We start from the raw sequence: 12,799 nt of genomic DNA, 5'->3' as shown, positions 1-12,799 counted from the left end.
TATATGGTACAGTGTCTGTATGCACAATTATTCTTATGACATACATTGCATTCTGAGTACCACAGCATCCTACAACAAAACAATAAAATTGCAGGTTCTCACTACAGTAATCCTTGTTATCAAATCAACATCCCCATGATTTGGAAAATGTATGGGGTTCTACAAGAGACGGTATTGCTCCAAAAATCTTAGTGTCTGTGTAATCATGTCCAGGGGTCAGAAACCTGCAGCTCCAGAGCCGCATGTGGCTCTTTAGGGACTGCTCTGTGACCGTAATTATTAAGGACCACCACCGTCTCGTATTCACATGGCATTGTGGCTCTTGAAATACTGCGTTTTCTACTGAATTCGAATTTTTTAAATATATTTTTGTTAACTTGGTTGCTGACCCCTGACCATCTCAGAATCGGTGTCGTTATTTAGATTGCAGGAGGAATCCGATGAGCTAAGAAGCTCTTTGTTACAGTTGTTCCGTATGAACGGGTCAGCAAGTTTTGTCAAATGGTTTGGGGTGGTATACACGCCAACAAACATCCAGATATAAACAAAACCATCGCGGTGTTGTTATTGTTCTAATAGATACAGTCTCTGAAAATAATCCCCGTTATTTTAGTGTGGTTTGGCTGCTGGAGCAAGCGTTATTGACGAGCACCGCACAACATAGAGCCAGGCCCGCAGCAAACTGCCTTTAGCTCTCAAGAATTGGCATCGCCACACTTCACGGTGTGCTGTGTTTTTGCTCATGTCAGCCTGTATTCGATCGACGCAGGATTACAAATGAAATGTGATCTTCTGTAGGGAGCAACTACTCGTTGTTATCCTGAACAACAGATGGCATCGTGTGCAATATGCTTATTATATAATCATTATATATAATATATATAACTTACACTTGTAACACGCACAGTATTCACTCACTCTCGAAGAGAGAGAACAACTCAAGCAGGAAGATAGCCAGTTAATGAGCAGGTGTCAACGATTGCCCAAGCTCTGCAGTCCTCTGCGGTTGCACCCGATTCAGCGGTTGCACCCGATTCAAGAGCCGAATGGCTCACAGGGCTATACCTAATAAATGAACTTGATATGAAGGTATTACCGGCCAATCAATGATTGTTTACAAGTGGGAATAAACCGGAGCACCCGGAGAAAACCCACGAGTGCGAGGGGGTAATGCTCGATCCCATGCAGACGGAACAGGTGGAGTCCACATTTTTGCCGTACTGCTTTCTCCTGGCGGGCCACGGGTATGGCGCCCCCTCGACCCCCCACAGCAAGAGAGCTTCGCAACATTCAGTGGCGATTCCCCAACCCTCGCTGCCTGCACATGAGCACTGGGTAATGATAGGAGCGCGTTCTTGATCAACTTAACACGTACGTTTTTTTTGCAGCCAGGGTTATGATTCATTCTTTATTTTAAGGTTTACACAATTTGGCCCTAAACCTAAAATCCAACGGTGAATCATGTCATTGACGTTTGCAATCAACTTTTTTTGTTGAAGAACAACAACACAATCTGCAGGAGCGGGACTGAGCCAGGGTACGCCTGCCCAGACCATCCGGCGCTACTCCCCGGTGTGCTGCCGTGGATTTCCTACATTCTAAACCAGAAAAGCCATTCTCCACCTACAGAGTGGCCACGTCATTACATCCCCCATGACCCGCTTGACACACGAAAAATATTGTTGAGGCCGGGCATGAGGGGTGGGCATATCAGAGCTATGGCTCAGGGCGCAAATCTCCGAGTAGCTCCATGGAAAATGCATGAATACAGAGTGCTTTATAGTTTCTACTCGATTTTATAGAGGTGTCATAACGCGTGCATTATAATGGATAACAATTGCACCCATGAGTCACGTTACAGACACAGAGTGACAACTAATAACAAGATTGCAGCCAGACGGTTAGATTTCAAGGCACTAAATAATTTGTTTTATTCAGAGTTCAATTTACATTAATCTGGGTCTGTCATTGATGTATGAGCATTTTTCAGAAAGAGACAACATTCATTTGTCACAGAAAACTTAGTAAAATCCACACAACAGACTATTTCTTCAAGCAGTGACATTCCTAAAATACTGAACATCTGGTGAAAAAAGCTTCAGAGCTCATCAGATTCCTCCAGTCTCAACAAAGGTTCTGACTACTTCAACACACGTGTTCTAGTGGTCCATAAACTTCCCCGTGCCGGCACCAAAGACATCTTCTGGTTGGGTCTGAAGACACAACTGCCACACTCAACCACAGCCTCACTCACCACTGTTGGACTCGCGTCCACATAGACCTTCTACCAGAGTTCCGAAAAGATGGTATTCTAGATCCGGCCTGTATGCTGGATAGTTCCAGCACCTCAAGTCCGAGCTTTCCCAACAATTTAGTTGCTGCATGTGCAGAGTGCGTGTGTGCGTGCATGGGTGGTACGGACAACTTATTTCATCAACAGCCCACAGCGTTCCCGATAAAGAGACAGGCTTGAATTTCGATTTAAAGCTTTCGTGACTGCAGGGATTCATCTTCTTGGTTCTTTCGGTAAAGTTCCTTTTTATATTATTTTATTATTTCCCTTCTACGTGACTTTACCGAAAGAACCAAGAATAGTCAGGCTTCATGTTAGTTTTTTTTGCAAGTCGCAATGTAGAATGCTCGTTACTTAATTTTGACAAGGTAAAAACAAATCTGTCTTCATTTTTGTCGAGTAAAAGGCTGAGATTTGATTGATTTATTTTCCTAGTGGAAGAACTTGTTTGCTTTAATTCAGTAATCTATCAATTATTCTTTGGCTCACAATGATGGATGAACGTTTCATTAGCAGCAATGATGTGATACAAGAATGCATTACCTTCATACCGGAATTTGTCTGAAAACGAACGATAAACGTGAATCTATTTACTTAATGGAAAATGTTTGGCACCCAACAGGCACACATTTTTCATAAAGTCAACTTGTGGATTATTGAACGAAAATCTTCCACACTGATCATTTTGATTGCCAATACATGCTCAATTTTCACTTGACTGTCACCCAGAAATGTACATCTTCACACGAGTGGCATCAGATCTTTGATTGCGTTGACACACCGATTGGAGCGACAATTATATCATCATCATCACAAAATCGCTGACGTTCTGATTGTGGTGGACTACGTGTGTGCAAGCCTTTTTACATTGTTCATGCAGTTGGCACTATATTGCAGCTTAATTTTTTTTTATCAATTTAATCCGCCCTTAAAGGTCTCAGAGGACACAGCTCATGACAGGTCACCGCTATTCACAAGCGTAGTTGTTTACTACCGTATGATCACGAGACACTGGGTCATGGGGCAGTACCTGATTCATGCCCCATTCACTCTGCACTTGTTATTTGTAAAAATAAAAATTTAACAAATATTAATATTCGCTATACTCATACAGATACCCTTATATATATGAGCAGTGCTGAGCCTGGTCCGTGTAGATTGCAGCATGACGTGACGATCGTGACCTCACGATTGCGCAAATAATATTGCTCCCCGGTTTAGCCTTAGACTGTCCTAGCAATCGCTGATAGCGAGCACCTCTTGGGGCCGGTATGACACACGAGGGGATGGTGTGGTCGATGCCGATTGCAAGCGGCCACCCTTGTCTGCCCCAGTGTTCATGTCTACACACTCCAACCATGTAACTACTCATGTATGCCTGAGTAGATCAACGACAAGTCGAGGCCGAGTTCCAATACCAGATGCCACTGCTGCTGGAAAAGAACCCGGGTTGCTAAAGTTATAATGATGTGTGTAAACTACAAGACAAAGCTCCCTGGTATTGCCCACAACATAGGCTCTCGGAGCAAACATTGTTAGTGAGCACCTGTTAATGCTGTAATGGCACACGAGGCAGTGGTCATGGCCAGGACAGTGCTCGGCTGCCTTTGTCTCCCAGGTGCTGATGTTTACACACTGCACCAGGTGCTCGTTTAAGCCCAAGTTGACCAAGGGGAAAGAAAGCCCAGGATAAGTTCAGTTATTTGCCACCGATGTTAGCCGTGGCTGGGAATCCAACTCGGGTAGCCGGGTTTTCACAGCGCAATTCGTTTGGTCCTTTGCCGATTGGCGTTTTGGGTCTGTGCTCAGCGAATGTACACAACAAAGGACACATACACACACATTTGTAGGAAATAAAGATGCATACCCTCATACCCGTAGCAATACACATGCTCACGGAAACTGTAATGTCCTACCTTAGCATGAAGCTTGGCCAGCTGTTTTTCATTCACGAGGGTCTTGTAGATTTTCTTTTTATAGCGAAACTGCAGGAGAGAAAACAATTATGGATAAACACATTTAATTTCCACCAAATTAGATCAGGCACAACATAAGCACAACACGCGTTATATGGTAAGCAGGCAGAACATCTCAGCGCAGAGAAACATTGACCAGACAGGGAGAGGAGTTTAGCAATTCCAAAGAAGCATGCCGCAGCTACATATGTTTACAATGACTGTTTTATATCTATATACTGTATATATATAGAGAAAATCCCCCTTTAAGCCTCATGGTGTGTTTGGACAAGTTCTGTGAGTGCCTATGAAATCTAGACGTGGGGTGTGCTCCACTACACCCAAGCTGCCTTTGTCCTCCCGGTGTCGATGCAGTTCTGCTGATCGCACTGACCCAGGTGCCCCTCTGAGTGTGAAACCAACTTAGGGGTGGCCCAGACCGAAGTCTGGATTACGAAAGCGCTCCCCAGTGCTTTTGCAGAAATGTCCTGGTGCCAGCTCGGACGTTCCGCAACAGTTTGTTGTTGTTGTTTGTTGTTGTTGTTGTTGGCCCAATTCACAATGCAGAATGAGCAGAGCCGAAAGTCTGCACAAATCCCACTGCCGGGATCTGGAGTAAAATGAAAAGGTTCATGTTTCTGCAGGATGGCTTTAATCCGTTGAAAAAAATAAATCGCACGCACGAGCATTTGTTTCAATCTTAAAACAATAAATGGGGTGCTATGACATGGGCTTAATAATTAAAATGGATTAATTCGATATGCATTATGCACACGCACGCACATCTATGTAATATTATTATGCAGTCCAACCTCAGATTAGCACGGTTGGCTACATACGGTGCAAAAGAAGTTCAACATCCATACAGAAAAAAAAGCCACATTATATAACAATGCACTGAATGAATGTTAATCCCACTGTACACAATGAAAATGTCAGTTGAAGTGCATTCAAATCAAGAGAACATTCACACAGGAGTTTAGGCAGCCAACAGAGTCCTGAATGTGTAAGAAGCTCTTGTAATAAAATAATTTAAACCATCGTGGGCAAAATGATAACTTAATTTGCAGGCTGGCCTTAATTTGAAGTAAAAAAAAGAGACTTGCCTTGAGAAAAATAATCCGAGCGGAGACGCTAAACCGCAATTGTTATAAATTTCACTCGGATTTTGGTTCGTGCGAATCCCGTCATGTTTCTATAACCCCTCACGAAACGCTGACGCCAATTTTACATTGATTTGAAGGCTCAACAAATTCCAACGCCTCGCGTGCGAACCACAAGATAATCTTCAAGTGCATTTACCGAATAAACATCAACCGAAAATTAAGAGAGAATTCGTATTTTAGAAAGACAATTGAATCGACATGGCACGGTAACAGCGATGTTTTTTCTCATGAGAAGCAAAGAATATATAGGTGGGATGTTGTGCAGATAATGTAATGCTGCATAGGATAAAATGGATGGAGCGTGTGGGAGTATAGAGAGGAGCATTAGAAGCATCCGTAGGCGTGAGGTGTCTGACGATGGCAGTTGTAATTCTTTGTTTACCCAGGAAAGCCTCAAATGATATTTTAAAGGACAGGCCTGCTTGAGGTGGATATTTAAAGTGACTGCAAGTAGCCTGTCAGAAATCTCCTTGCTGTAGCACCTCCCACGTGCACCTTCTTGAGGTCACCTGATAGCATTGGCCCTGCTCTGTATTCCGAGGCTCAGGCTCAGCAGGAAAGGAGAGCTGTTGGCGTTTTGTGCTCGGGCTCTGCGACTGTGGAACTCTCTGGTCAATCATGTCAGAGGTTCTATGCCCACAGGGACTACTTTTACATGAAGGTTTCAGGCCTCTGTTTATAATTTAGCCTTCTGATTTCATTCTGGCTTCTTACGATTATATTATTGCTTTGTTAATTTTTCCCTCTGCTCGTATAGTTTTTATAACAGCTGTCTTCGTAAATGTTCGGTTTTATCCTAACTTGTGTTTGGTGGTCTTGAATCTTGCGGCATAAAATTAAGAATAATATTGTTATTCTTAGGTGGGTATCTCGAACACATACACGATGGCCACACGGATGCATAATCCAGCAATCTCAGCCCCCACAAGCTGCTCAACTACAGGCATGTGCTGCACCCCCCCTTCCCCATGGCTGCCATCGGCGGAGGATTGAAGTCACGTGGCCTTTATTGCTGTATGGGTTTAGTAGCACAGCAGATTCTGGACCGAATGAAGTTTGTAATTAAAGGATTACAGAGTCGCTAAAGGAGGTACTTTCATAATGAAGGCAACTGTTCAAAGCAAAAACTAAAAGTCACAGTAAATCCCTGATCAAACAAACAATGGCACAGCACCGATTTTAATTGGTGGCTCTCAGCTACTGGCGTAGGACTCCACATTCTTATGACAATGTAGCCACAACCCTCCACAGGATGACCAGTTCTAACACAAAGCACTACTCATGTTTATTATCCATGAAGGGCATGATAGTTTGAGTTGCACCCTTCTGATTGTAAGTTGAGGTACCTGACCACACTGGAAACCAGCCATATGTCAATTCCTGATATAACAAAAAATTGAATTGAGTCCTCTAGAGGTATCTTCGAGTGACAATGCATCGGATCATCAGTGCGCCTTTACTATTGCACAAAAATAGGATATTTATCTTGAACAAAGCAACACGAAGTGAGGTACAGCATGGGAAGGGATTGTGAGCAGGCTCGAAGATGGACGCTTGTGTTGCGCCCGAAACGTCGTGATTTAATTTAGTTATTTTCATTTTCATTTATTTAGTTTTTAACCTACGTGACTTTACCGAAAAAAACAAAAGGTAACGCTCGTGGCCTTCATAGGAACTGTACCGTCACAAGAGAGTTCTCGTGTTGAGCTCAAGAGTATGAAGGCCCTCCTTTTTGTGAACGTATTTATCCACGGAAGCCACACTGAGCTGTAGGACTCTTTATCCGGAGTCTCTTGCATTGGGTTTTTATTTTAAGATTCTTTTTCAGCCAATTAGCGCTGAGTGTTTATACGTCTGGGGGGAAACCCGAGCACCTGGGGAAGACTCACGGACGCGAGGGAGCAACACTATATCCCCGTACAGATGTAAACAGATGGCGATTAGTTAATTTGCTGTGCTGCCCTCTTCTGGCGACCCAGAGTATGGCACCTAAACGCTCACTGGAAGGAAGTTCCACATTTGTCCGATCCACCAAGCCTCACTGCCTCCAGTACAGGTCACGTGCATAGCCACCATTGACCGGTTCGTAACTTTCTATATGAATCCCCTGTGCTCGGGATTGGTTACACTACATATAGATATAAAACAGGCAAAGATCCCCCATATAGCCCATGGAGTATAATAAACACACACGCTCTCAGGGGGAATAATGAGATTTCGATTTAAAGCTTTCGTGACTGCAGGGATTCATCTCCTTGGTTCTTTCGGTAAAGTCACGTAGAAGGGAAGTAATAAAATAATAAAAATAAAACATAATAAAATAATTCTCACGACGTTTCGGCCACAACGCAAGCAGCCGTCCTCAGGTGAAGAACATGTCTGTCGATAAGACAGAGTCTAAATGACACGTCTTAGGCTTGGAGTGTCTATTTAAGCTGTGAGGGAGGAGGAAGAGAGCCTTGACAAAAGAATTTGCATTTGAAGAGGAATTTAGCATATTTATGGGAAATGCAGGAATGCGAATAGTGCTAAGTAATACAGTATGTAATTTAATGTTGGGTTTACTAGTAATACAGTATATAATTTAATGTTGGGTTTACTAGTAATACAGTATATAATTTAATGTTGGGTTTGTCTATGGCAGCATATAGTACGGGGTAAGACCTGTTTGATGTAAGAAAAAAGTTTAGCTGGAAGCATATTATATTTTTTGCGACGTAGAATTGTAATGTATTACTTACTGTTAGTAGCTCAGCTTATTGGAGAGTATATTTAGTATACTGATGAGACTATGAAGTTTATACTTTACTTTTTTTTTACGTGGTTGTTTGGTTGTTGCAGCTGCATACTATTCACATTCCTTCCCTTTGATGCTGCTAATCCTGCATAATGCATGGGCATAATATGACTTTGAAAACCCCCCGCCCACCTCCCACGCATTTCACAATTAGCACTATTCGCATTCCTGCATTTCCCATAAATATGCTAAATTCCTCTTCAAATGCAAATTATTTTGTCAAGGCTCTCTTCCTCCTCCCTCACAGCTTAAATAGACACTCCAAGCCTAAGACGTGTCATTTAGACTCTGTCTTATCGACAGACATGTTCTTCACCTGAGGACGGCTGCTTGCGTTGTGGCCGAAACGTCGTGAGAATTATTTTATTATGTTTTATTTTTATTATTTTATTACTTCCCTTCTACGTGACTTTACCGAAAGAACCAAGAAGAATAATGAGATTGTTTAGAAAGATAGCTTTTGTAATGGTGCCAATTCACTCTTTCAACAATTGCTTGAAATTGCATTTAAGTGATGAGCACAAAAATCAATGGGGCAATGCTAGAAGAAAGAAAATGCCGTCCAAGTAATTGGATTATTATAGATGCAGGAAAAAAAATACATTTTTATAATGGATGTCCGCAAATATTCCAAACATGTATGAATGCGGTATAGATTTGTTATTGGACTGTGGAATGGTAACTGTGCGATTACAATGTGTTTTATGATGGCAATGTGTATTATCCGTGTGTATTTTGAAAACAATATTACCACAGTTGGGGTTTTCATTGGTTTTGTATCGAGCGCTATCACGGTGGACTCGACGCAGAGATTTAATTCTAAAGTTACTGCCGTTCTCATAGAAAATTGTTCGCCTTTTACGTGCGAATCGATCGTCTTCGCAGAGGCTTTTGGCCATCGAGCAGGGACGGTCACCGCAACGCGCGCTTTCAAATGCGCTTCTGCGGCCATCTAGAACGCTTTTCCTTCCGATATTCTGAAGCAACTGGACCTATGCACTTTTAAAATCTAGATTGAAAGCGCATCACTTGAGAACTGTTTTTGTGTTTCGTTTGGTGTCCTTCCTCCACACCTCCGATGAGTTCGGCTGGCTATGTACGGTGTGAAAGAAGTTCAGCATACGTGCATACAAAGAAGCGATGGTTTCAATTTGTCGAACTGATCCACGCTAACAAGAACACGCGGATCGTTTACACAAGCACATAAGGAAAGAGGGATTTCTTTAAAAATATTTGCAACCTTTAAAAATGTAAATAAAATACATGATTTGACCGTATTAATGTAATTAAAACCCTCTATCAATCAATGTATTACCCCGTACCCATAAAAACTACAACAAGCGCCATTCACCACTAAGTGGTGGTAACGTCACCATGGTGCTTGTGTCAGACTACTGTATGTGCACTTAAAGGCGCCTACCCATGGCAGTACATTCACAGTCAAGATGAAGATCAGTTCGACTAAACTAACCTCTTTTATTACAATTTTTTTTATTTTACTAGTTAAGGCCCACTGAGCTATACTGTATATTTATTTAAGAAGTGACCTGGCCACAAATAATAGCTCAACGAAGTGGCTTATCATGTAGACATTTATTGCAGCCAAAATACTCCAAATAAATGTTTCTAAATGTGGTGGGTGACCAGGACTATCCCGGCTGCTTTTATCTGCCCAAAGATGATGTTTACACACTTCACCAGGTATTGCTTTAAGGTTCCATCAACCTAGGGGATGTCCACGACCAGTTTAAATATTCACCACTGTTATCGGTCGGTCTTGAGTGGGAATGGAAATCGAGTCACCGGGTTCATAGCTCAGTGCATTCACCTCTAGACTACTTCTCCCGACATTCATACCGTCAGAACACAAAGACAAATATCCCCCATATAGCCTTAAAATACTTCCGGGGCAAGTGCTGTTAGCGAGCATCTATGAAGGCCAGAACAGCACACGAGGGGGTGGGTGGCCAGCACCACGCCTGCTGCCTTTGTCCTCCAATGTTAATGTGTACACACCGCACCAGGTACTCATTTGAGGTTGAGTCGACTTAGGGGAGGCCCAGGATAGGTTCAGATATTCTTCAGCGATGTTGGCCGTGAGCGAGAATCGAACTCGGATCCCTGGGTTCATAGTGCTGTGCGTTTACCCCGACACTACCGCTCCCCACAGCACACACACATTCACAATCATCGCAGTCAGCACACACACACATTCACACAGTCAGCAAACACTTCGCAAATGCAATTAATATTCACCTGCGTGCCACACACTATATGGAGTACGGACGTGTGTGTGTGTATATGTGAATCTGTTACACAGCAACACAATTGCAGAGCCCAAATTCCCAGCGTACAATCAAGAGGGTTAGACTGGGTCACCATGCAACCAGGAATTTGCCCGGGTACGCTGGATCTGGATTTTGCGTATCACTCACGTTCGGTGACTGTTTTGAATAATTAACTTACATTCAGCCATTGGCTGATCACTATGGATACAGTGAGGCAACGGTTCTGGACCAAACTGCTTCATGAATCTCGCCAAGAAAATTTCTCGTATTTTTTTTTCTTGAGGAAATGCACTTCTCACTGTGCAACGTGAGGAGCAATGAAGCATCCAATGTATCCCCTTTGGTTTTAGAACTACATAGCCCATTGAGACAGGAGTGAACGTTTAAAGTGAGACATGGGGATGATGTAAAAGGAATGCAACCCATCGAGCAAGGCTAGACTTGTAATATGATGATTGGCAAAAATTGGGTTTGACAATTTAGCTTCACAAATCTCTGCAGCATTTAAACATAGAGGGCTTACCAATTGTGTTGCATGCAGCAATCATAAGTTGTTTTGTAAGAAAGAAAGGCTGCGATTTTGACTTACAACAAAAAGAATGTGAGTTTATGTGCTTCAATAATAATAAAAATGTCAAATGGTAATTTCCTGTCTGTTTTGGACCGAATGGGCAGATGGCTTTTGTGATTTAATCGTGTTTTCAGCACTGTGACGACAAAGTGTGAATTGCAGGCGTTGCACAAATTGAGGGTTTTGTCCGAGGACATTAGATGGTAAAATATCAATCATTTCACAGTTGTGCAAAGTGACTTTGTGAGTGCCAGCCACGCTTAACATTGCTGCCAATCATAACAACACTTAAGGGCTGGCTTCCATTGCACAGTTCATAAAGCTACAGCGAAATGTACGCGTCTCATAAGATCATCAGCCTCTGTGATTTAATGTCATGAGCCAACAAAAGGGCACAAACTGACGGCATTTGAGATGAAGTGGCTGCTGAGTGCACCTGGGCCTGACCACGACATCAGTACACAGGCAAAGGTCACAGTAACGATGCTTCCACCATTCATCGAGCAAAACTGCCGATGCTCCTCTGGGTGTACATTCCATATCCCTCTGGTAGTGCACAGTCTATCGATGAGATGTTCATTGTTGACTTGCCACAAATTCATGTTCATTTAATGAATCCACAGGAATGATGGGCTGAACTGAACCCTGTCTGGGACTTAAACTCGCAACCTGTTGACTGTCTGTTGAGCAATCTGACCACACACAGTGTCACTTGGCTGGCAGTGACCTAACACTAAGCCTGGAACGGATGAGTCTCTGGAATAGAACCGAGCCAAAGTCTTGCTCTCTTTGAAAACGGGCGGATGTGGCAAGCCTGTCTTCTCACGCGTGATAGGTGGCAGATGGATCGCTTTGTATTTCAAAGCATCCATCCCAAGAATCCATCAGGCAACTGACTGGTGATTATGATGCGGTAATAGGAAGCCACTTTGAGGGGCCGACACATTTTTTTGAAATGTGTCCCGTGTGCTTTTTCAAAGCTCACTCAAATTGCAGATCAGCATCCCAGCTTGATTTGCAGTCTCGAAACCGGGCTGTCACAATGCAAAGACGTTCTTCCCTCTCTTGCTTTCTTCCTGTGCCTCACCCAGTCAAAACCACAGTTTCGATGCACGCAGTGCTTGCAGCTCGGCATCATGCAGAGTCAATTTAGCTAAATAACACCCTTTGGATAAAACAGAGTGTGGCTATACCTCGATTTCGATACACAAAACTCTGTGCTAATAGTCTGCACTCATGAAGTCAAAATCCCAGAAAACATTTGTGGATTTATTTATAGCTACACATCACGTTACCGCATTGTGAAATTAAACTTCACTTAGAATAATTAGGGTAAAAAAATAAAGCGAAACGTCTTAAATGTTCTCCTCTTCTTCCTCTTCTTCTTACCAGCAATGTGAGCGTCTGTAACAATGTATGCAACGACGTCTCTGCGTGTGCATGTGTGCGTGTGTGGGGAGCGATAGCGCGCTGCGCTATGAACCTGGCGACCCGGGTTCGATTCCCGTTCACGGCCAACACCAGTGACGATTATCTGAACCGGTCCCGGGCCTCCCCTAGGTCGACTCAGCCTCAAATGAGTACCTGGTGCGGTGTGTAAACATCACCACTAGGGAAACAAAGGCGGTCGGGCGTGGTGCTGGTCACCCACCCCCTCGTGTACCGTTGCGGCCTTCATAGGTGCTCGCTAACAGCACTTGCCCCTACAGTCTGTTAAGGCTATACGGGG

The 12,799-nt window shown here is 43.3% G+C and overlaps 1 protein-coding gene across 4 annotated transcripts in view; it reads right to left on the bottom strand.

The window, feature by feature from the left end:
• The window catches only part of LOC133351440 (SH3 and multiple ankyrin repeat domains protein 3-like), a 631,852-nt gene that overhangs the window by 418,232 nt on the left and 200,821 nt on the right, over positions 1 to 12,799 (bottom strand). For all 4 annotated transcript variants that reach the window (XM_061566655.1, XM_061566657.1, XM_061566656.1 and 1 more), the window contains one exon: positions 4,210 to 4,278. In XM_061566655.1, the coding sequence (XP_061422639.1) occupies positions 4,210 to 4,278 (69 nt within the window). The remainder of the gene's footprint in view (positions 1 to 4,209; positions 4,279 to 12,799) is intronic.

This window comes from Lethenteron reissneri, chromosome 37 (genome assembly GCF_015708825.2).
Source record: "Lethenteron reissneri isolate LAM-NWPU_2019-01 chromosome 37, ASM1570882v1, whole genome shotgun sequence".
Taxonomy (NCBI): Eukaryota; Metazoa; Chordata; class Hyperoartia; order Petromyzontiformes; family Petromyzontidae; genus Lethenteron; species Lethenteron reissneri.
Note: the sequence above shows the minus strand (reverse complement) of the source record. Positions and strands in the feature narration are given on the sequence as shown.